This window comes from Propithecus coquereli, unplaced genomic scaffold (assembly GCF_000956105.1).
Source record: "Propithecus coquereli isolate 6110/MARCELLA unplaced genomic scaffold, Pcoq_1.0 Scaffold351, whole genome shotgun sequence".
NCBI lineage: Eukaryota > Metazoa > Chordata > Mammalia > Primates > Indriidae > Propithecus > Propithecus coquereli.
Window position 1 is genome coordinate 1,568,014 of NW_012149186.1, and position 8,271 is coordinate 1,576,284.

Below are 8,271 nucleotides of genomic sequence, written 5' to 3' on the forward strand. Positions count from 1 at the left end.
TGTGCTTCCTCAGGCCACTCCCCTGTGGTAGAAGCACCCCTCCTGCCTGACAGATGCCAAATAACGGAAGACTTTTTAAAAAGTATTAAGCCCCTGCTCGACACCTGCAACGGTGCCTACTGCAACCACCGTACTGGCTCCGTTTCACACTAGAGAAAACAGAGGCTCAGAACAGAACGCTCCTCTGGTCGAGGTGACACACACAACGTGTGCCTGAGCCAGGGTTCCAGGGCCCAGGCCTGGCGGCGGGCATCCTCTCTCAATCCACGGCAAATACCCTGTCCCTAGCAAGCTACTGGTGCACCTGGCCAGGCCCGGATCCCGGGCTGCCGCCACTTCGCAGGAGCAGACACACAGGCTTGGGGGCCTCAGCGCTCGAGGGAAGGGAGAGCTGGGCACAGGGTGGGCAGGTGCAGCTGTGAGGCAGACCCCGCCCCCAGCCCAGCCTGCTCTTGTGGCCCTGGGGGATTTACTCCTCCCCCACTCTGAGATGAAGGGAGAGGTGGCCGGGCCTTGAGCCAGGTCCTCCTTCCACCTGTCCTCACTGCTGTCACCGCACAGTGTCCACAGGGAACCGGCACCAAGCGCTGGAGGCTTGGCTGGCTGTGGGGAAAGGCGGTGTCGTGTGGGAAATGTGTGACTCAGAGGTACCAAGGGGAAAACTTACCAACAACTTTGCCTTTAAACTTGAATCGGCAAATAACTTGGTCCTTCCCCTTTGTATTCAGAAAGCCATGTCCATGAACAACCACGTGGTAGGATTCTGCAGGGGCAACAGTCGGAGGTCTGAGTGAGGAAGAGTGGAGGGCTGCGCGCACTCCCAGCTCGCCCTTCCTGGCAGTCCACCCAAGACCGCATCGCCAGGGGCTCCTACAAGGAAGAAGCTGTGTCTCCACCAACATCTGTGTGCACCAGGCCAAGCCCTCAGCTGGGGTCATGGAGGGTCCATGAGGAGGCCCTCTCCCCACCGTCCCTGGCCCAAGGAGCCCGTGAAAGGCACCTGCACAGGGGCCAACTCAGCCGGGCTTCCCCACCCTGGGGTCCCGCGGGGCACCCTCAGGCCAGAGGGCAGCAGGCCAGGCCCTCCCTCTTGTAAGGCATCAGAGGAGCTAGGACCAGGCCGCTGAAGACACCCTGTCTCCTGCCTGAGCTGGGCGCCCGGGCCTAATGTCTGCTGGGCTGCTGTACATGTGGGGGTCCATCCTTCTGTCTTTCTGTGTGCCTGTGGCAGGCTGGAGACCCCAGGAGCAGGGCCAGGACTCAGGTGTGGCAGGCGAGGCCCCCAGGGCGCTGTTCAGGAGAACCCATCGCAGAACAGGCGCTGTCTTAGCTGCGGTTCCAGAGAACTACAGGTGGTTCCTCATCCCCTGCCTCTTCCCGGCCGCCGCACCGCACCCCACCACCCTGGGGTTCAGCGAGCACTTCCCCAGCGGGGCTCCTGTCGCTGAGGCAAGTCCCACAGGGAAACAGGGAGGCAGTGAGAGGACTGGCCCAGGAGCCCGTCCAGGCTCCCGCAGGACTCCAGGTTGCTCCAGCGCACTGGCCTCTGCCCGCTCATTTCCATCCCCGATGGGGCCTGAGGCACCTCAGATGCTCCCCGAGGAGCACTTCCTCTGGCCCCTGCGTCCAGTCTTGCTGCAGCACCATGCCTGACAGGCAGAGTGCAAAGCCTCTGGCCATGGGCAGAGCTGGCCTGCTGACGTGCTCTGTCAGGCTTTCAGATGTCTTCAGAAACGGGAATGCACATTGAAAGCTGGAACATTTTCCCTAACAATGCAGATTTCTAGCTCTTTTGGAAAATGGGAACAGCAGGCATCTGTGGGTTTGTGTTCCTCCTCCCCAACCACTGGTTGGGGCTCAGGGGCACAGCCCTCCTCAGATGGGGGAGCTCCCAGAGCCACCTTCACCCCAAGGGCCCACAAGGACAGCTGACACTGTCCTGGCTGGGCCTCGCCTTCGTCTTGCTCATGGTGCCTGCCTGGCTCCATGGGCACCCACCCGATAGCCTGGACCCTGCCCTTGGAGGGGCCTCAGCCACGTGGGAGCCTCAACATATGAGAGGGTCAGACCCACACTAAGGGCTGCAGGAAGTCAGAGGGGCTGTCAGGCAGGGAAAGTTTCCAGGCTGAGGTGTCCTGTGAGGGGGGCCTCAAGGGACCGGTGGGCTCAGCCCCTAAGCTGAGCAAGGGCTTGCAGAAAGCCTGGGACCCCTCAGCCCCGCCTCTGCACAGCGGGGACCCAGAACACTGACTGGACCCCAGAGGGCCTGGTGGCCCTGCCAAGCGGCCTCAGACACGCCAGCCAGGCTGGGGTGAGGGAAGTGGTCAGCTCAGAGCCTCGGGCCCTGTGCGGAGGCTGGGATGGAGGCCAGGCCTGAGGCAGGGAGGCCAGCGGAGGCCTCTGCCACGCTGGGTGCGAGGCCCAGAGGCTGAGTGCTGGAGCTGGGACGGCCTGCCCTCCCCTGGCCTCCCTTCCTAGGCTCCCCGGCACACTCCTCGGTTCTCAGGGCCCCCCCTGGTGCAATGGCTTGTTCTACTTCATGTGGGGTCAGGATGCTGCCTTGGGCTTTCCCTCCACGGGACTGTCCCCCTGTGTGGGGCAGCTTTGCATAAATCAGTTGACAGGTCAGGGCTGGGACCGCTGGCCACGCAGGCAGAGGCGGTGTGCTGAGCTGGTGGGCAGAGGGCACCTGCCACCTCGACTCAGCTGCTGGGAGGGAGGAGTGACAACTCACATCCTCACCTGGGCCTTGACAGGACTGCTCCAACACCACGGCTGTGCGTGTCCAGAGGACGTGAGGAGCTGCAGCGGTAAGGCCGGCTGCACCGCCAGGCTGCTTTATAGCAAGAGCAGCAGGAAGAGACCCTTCGGGGCAGGGGCTCTCTCTATCCGCCAGCAGGGCAGCCCCTGCCCTACCCCCACCCCTTGCACGGCACAGGGACAGGGACCAGAGCCCAGGAGCAGTGAGGGAAATCTCAGCACCAGCTACCGCTTCTCGGGCCCAACCAGCTGCCAGTCCCGTGCCAGCCTCTGCACAGCCCACGGCCCGTACATCTCACGGCACGCCTGGCGGCAGCATCTCTGCTCACAAGAGGCTCTGCTGGAGCTGGCAGACGTCTGACATTTGCTCCAGGTTGCGTGCCCACGGGTGCAGAGCTCGCACTTGAGCATGGGGCGTCTGTCCCCACAGCCTAGTGCATGGGCGCCTTCCAGTTAGGAACACGGAGGCCACAGCCTGCGGCTGGTCTGGACCCAGAGGCACCCAGCTGAGCGCCGTCCCCGCGGAGGAAGGACACCCAGGGCAGCCGCGGTCGTACAAACGCCCGCAGTGGGGGACCCCACCTGCACCCACAGAGCTCAGTACACAGGATGTCGCCACCTCACACCACACAGGACGTCCTCCCCACACTGGTGCGGGGCCTCAGCTGGGGAGAGGGTGTCCTTGTCACTTTCCTGACCTCAGGGACAGGCGCTGGTGTAACCACTGGGGGCTGTGAGCCCTGGTGCCTGTGTGACGCCTTTGTCAGGCCGTGCAGGTCCCCTCCTGTTCCTAGTGTGATGTGGACGTTGGACTGTGCCCGACCCCTTTTCTTCACCCACTGAGACAAGCGCCTGGCTTCCCTCCCCATATCGTTGATGTGGTGAGTGACAGAGACGTCCCAGGTCCTGCAGCAGCCTGGGCTTCTGGGATGGGCCCTGTTGCTCTTGTCTGTTTATATGTTGCACATGCACACACGCACACACCACATGCACACACACACACACCACACGTGCTGCATCCACATACACAGCACACCTACCGCACACACGACACTCTCACACTCTCCCCATGTATACCCTCCCTCCAACCACACCACACAAATACACACAACCCGTACACACAGCATGCAAAGACACACACACCTGTCAGCCCACAGCCATGACTCCAGAGCTCTTACCTCCTGCACACAGAGTGGAAGGCACCACAGATGTGACTTGAGTACAGATCTTTTTAGCGAGCTGGAACAGAGGGAGGGGTGGACCAGTGAGGAGGCGTGAGGCTCGGGGCACTGGTGCCCGGCCGCCCCCAACTCCCAGTAGTCCCCCTCACCGGGATAACGATGGATCTCAGGCCTTTGAAGCCATTGTCCACTGCAAACACGTGGGCTTCACTGTCTGCAATGTCTCTTATCTACAGAGAGAGGAGGGGGCTTGGACCTGCCGCCAGGGCTGAGGATGCTGCAGGTCCCCAGGCCCAGGAGACAGTGTCTTGTCCTCATGCCCTAGGGACAGTAGGTTGGTAGACTCTGAAGGCCAGCCCCTGGCTCTGCCAGCACTCTCTCAGGGAGTGCAGGGCTTTTCACCCTCCCCTCGTTGAGGGAGGATGAACAAAACATGTTGCTAGTCAGTTCTGCAGTGGCCATCGTTGCCCAAATCCCTTGGGAAGGATTACAACAACATCTTTGTGGTGACCCTGAGAAAGCTGCCTATGACAGGTTTCCCCAACAGGGCTCAAGACTGACATGAGGTTACCTGCTCTCAATTACCTGCTGTTTGCTATAATCGGCCACACCCACAGTGTAAATGTACGCCCCCAGCTTCCGAGCCTTGTCAGCCTAAGAGGAAGAAATCACTGAGTATAAATCACCAAATATGGAGAGCAAATGCCAGTGATGATGGACTGCACTCACTTGCTCCAAGGTCATCTGAAATGCATTTGGCACCAGCGTCCCATCAGTCATAGCGATAACCATGTTGGGAACCTTGTCGGCTGCAGGGGAGGCAAGCAGTGGCCTGGTCGGCAAAGGCACCAGGGTGACCTCCAGAAGCTCCGGGACTGCCCCAGGCTGCCAGGGCCACAGCACTGACACTTCAGGACATGGCCGGGTGCCCCCCGCACCACATCCTCCTGGGGAGAGGCTGCCCAGACCCGAGCACCCGCCACCCAGAGACTCCCAGAGTGACAAGGGCTTCGGCCCAGGACCCATTTTACAGATGGGGACAGAGGTGGTTCAGAGCCTTCCCAGCAGGCTGCCTGACCTCTCCCATCTGCCACACCATACCCCTCTGCCTGAAGGGCAGCTCCGGCCACGACCCCACAAGCACAAGCCCGGGCCGTGAGCGGAGGAGGTCAGCCAGACCCTCCCATGAAAAGCAGGCTCAGGGGCCTGTGTGGGGCCGGGTCCTGCTCCGGCAGAGCCTGCGGGCCTCCTGCTGGCAGCGCTGGGCCCCATGGGTCAGGACTCCGGGTCAGCCGCACCGGGCAGGGCCCCGACACCTTCCCCACCAGAGACAGGGGTCGGCTGCGCCCTGCGCGGCCTTTTGCACCATCTGAGACACAGTCGTGGGATGCAAGTCAGCCGGAGGGGACGCTGGATGGGAGAAGGACAAAGGTGCCAGCGAGGGAAAACGCTGTTCTCTCAGGGCCCCTGGCTTCCTCCTTTCCTTCTCCCCCGCCCAGCTGCAGGGCCACACCGCCTACTCACTAAGAACCGGGAAGGGACACACGTGTGATCTCGGGAGTTCTCAGGGCACTCTGGGCTGGCCACACTCTGCACAGGGAGGAGCCCGGAGCTCAGAGCAGGGGCACCACGTGCTCCACCAGCCACAGGGGTCTGCACGGAGACCTCCATGAGGCCCTGGTCTGTCCCCCGTACCTGACCGCCACGCAGGCAGCAGGCACTCACCGTCAGAGATGGCTTGTTCAATCTGCTGATTTGCCTGCAAGGAAATGAAGAAATATGGGGATGGACGGTGAGGTGAATCCAGTAACGGTAAGACCTTGGAAACTGGAGTAGACTCTCTGAGGTCTACAGGATTATACCTTTTTAAATCCTTCTTGCATGAATGTATGTCCTTCAGGAACCACCTTCTCAAGTTTTTCAAGACCTTTCCTTATTTCTTCTCTGAAAAAAAAATTTAACAAAGGGAGGTTGAAGTAGACAGAGTTGACTGCTGAAAACCAGCTCCCAACCTATGCCAGAGCCATTGTCCACTGTGCAGACCCAGTTGGACAGGGTATTGGACCAGGCAAGTACTGTGGCTGTGACTTGGACAGCAGATTTCATGGCCTCCTAAGCTCCTCCCTGTCTCAAAGCACTCAGGCCTCCGGGACATCACCAAGGGCCCTGATTGGACCATCCACGGTGAGTGTCAGAGCTTCCCGGGGACGTGCAGCTGCCAGCCAGGCCCTCCCAAGGGACCAGCTTTCCGAACCCTGACCCAAACCCTAACCCCAACCCTAACCCTAACCCTAACCCAGAGATGTGCAACTGCCCGTCAGGGCCTGGCAATGGGGCCGGCCACTCTAACCCCCACTCTAACCTAACCCCGACCCCAGGGCCCCCTCAGTTGGCCACGTAGCTTTCACTTGAAAAGGCTGAGCATGGGAAAGGTCACCTGCACCCATCCCCCACGGCCTCACACACCTGGCCTGACTCCATCTTCCCCTCCGCTTCATCTGCCAAGGAAGCAGCAAATCTTACTCAGAGCCCTCAGGCCCCTTGGCTGCCTGTGCTTCTGACACAGAAAGAGCAGAGGCTGCGAGAGCGCCCTGAAGGCTGTGCGTGCAGCAGCCGAGCTGATCCCAGGCGGGCTCTGGGATGAGGCCTGTCAGCCGCTGTTAGAGCCGACAGGACGGGGCGGTGCAGGCAGGGCTGGTTCTGGTGGCAGGACTGGGACAGGCAAGGGGTCCCAGGGTCAGGCTAATGCAATGTGACGGGCTGAGCCAGCACAGCAAGGCTGAGCAGAGCGTGGACCCTGAGGGCCTGCCCCATGCTGCAGGCAGAGACCGGCCAAGGGGGCAGCTCTGCGAGCCCTGCCCCGCCCAGCCCAGGGGAGGAGGCCGGGCCCTGCCATGCCCGGGGGAGGCCACACTGGGCTCTGCCCAGCCCAGCTCCCACTGCTGTTCTGGCCACCCGCCAGGGCCCTCCCCACGTCCTTGACTCTTCCCCCTCAGGCCCACTCAGGTCTCTCTCCCAAACCCACAGCACAGGACACACCCTGCGAGCCTCGCCCAGCCTGCAGAGCAGCCCCACCTCCCTACTCCGCTCGAAGCTGCCCGAGGGGCCCAGGCACCCATCCAGTGCCCAGCGTGCTCTCCTCCCTTCCGCGCTGCACCCACTCTGCACCCAGCTCCGCGTGTCGGCATGCCAAGGGATCCTTCACCTCCCAGCCCATCTGGAACCCTCAGGACACCCACCCCCAGGCCAGGGTCCCCCACTGGGACCCTCCAGCCCCCTGGACACGTGCTTGTCCTGCCTCCCTCTAGCACCCCAGCCTGGCCTGGGGCTCTGGACCCACCCACGGGCTCCCCTGTCTGGGACCCACCCAGGACCAAGCTCCCCTGCACTAAATTCCCCAGCACTGCCCTGGGCTCAGACCCTGTCTCCTGTCCCCACTGGCCAGGGCAGAGAGGGACAGACACAGAGCAGTGCCCAGCACAGGCCGTGTCCACCAGGACCCACACACACCAGCCCCCTGGGCCCAGGATCCTCACAGCCACCTCCCAGGAGAGGAGGCAGGACAGAGTGAGGGCAGGGACAGAGGGCGGGAGGCCGAGAACTCTGGGTCACAGGACTCAGCAGGGCCAGTGCAGCCAGGGGTCAGAGGGCACGGGGGAGCCGGGGCTAGGTGCAGGGTACACACTGAGGGGCGCTCTATATGGCCCACCCTGTGCACTGGCAGGATCCCCCCTGTAGTCTTGGGGAACCCGTCAGCTCCCTGGAGCTCCCCATGGCCCAGCCCACCAGGATTCCCCTGGGGGTTCACACTAGCACTTGCCTGTCTGGCGTGAGCCAGATGTTGACTTCAGCTTTTGTAGAGAAGGTGATGAAGGACATTCGCAGATTCGGGCTGGGGAGGAAATACGTGCCGGTGAGAAGCCACAGACACAGGCTCCAGTGGGCATCAGTGAGCTGCCAGGGACGGGGTGAGCACCAAGCCCCTGCTCCCCACCCAGCTCTTCCGCGCTGGGGCCCGTGTGGGACACGGGGAGGCCAGGTGAATTAGCGAAGGAATCCGAGGCCTGCGGAGGTGTGGGCCCCCGGGAGAGAGTGTCAGGCCGGCAGCCTGCTCCGTCCCTGCACGCCCAGCACCCAGACGCACACACGCACCCACACGACCCTCTCCTCCACAAGGGCCTCCCTCCCACTGGCCTCTCTGCCACTGGGAAACTCCTGGTCCCTTCATCCCGTCTCAGAGAAATCATCCTCGCTCTTGGCAGCCACGCACACCTCTCCCCTGACCCCTGCCTTCCTGCCTGCTGACCCCCGGTGCCCCTCAGGGAAGCTG

At 62.3% G+C, this 8,271-nt stretch overlaps 1 protein-coding gene across 1 annotated transcript in view; it reads right to left on the reverse strand.

Annotated features, from left to right (window-relative positions):
• Window positions 1-8,271, reverse strand: part of ANTXRL (anthrax toxin receptor-like) — a 42,511-nt gene that overhangs the window by 28,589 nt on the left and 5,651 nt on the right. Inside the window, exons 2-9 of the mRNA XM_012651252.1 lie at window positions 7,762-7,833; window positions 5,804-5,885; window positions 5,637-5,700; window positions 4,671-4,750; window positions 4,527-4,595; window positions 4,091-4,171; window positions 3,939-3,999; window positions 668-763 (exon numbers count right to left, since the gene is read on the reverse strand). Of these exons, the coding sequence (XP_012506706.1) occupies window positions 668-763; window positions 3,939-3,999; window positions 4,091-4,171; window positions 4,527-4,595; window positions 4,671-4,750; window positions 5,637-5,700; window positions 5,804-5,885; window positions 7,762-7,833 (605 nt within the window). The remainder of the gene's footprint in view (window positions 1-667; window positions 764-3,938; window positions 4,000-4,090; window positions 4,172-4,526; window positions 4,596-4,670; window positions 4,751-5,636; window positions 5,701-5,803; window positions 5,886-7,761; window positions 7,834-8,271) is intronic.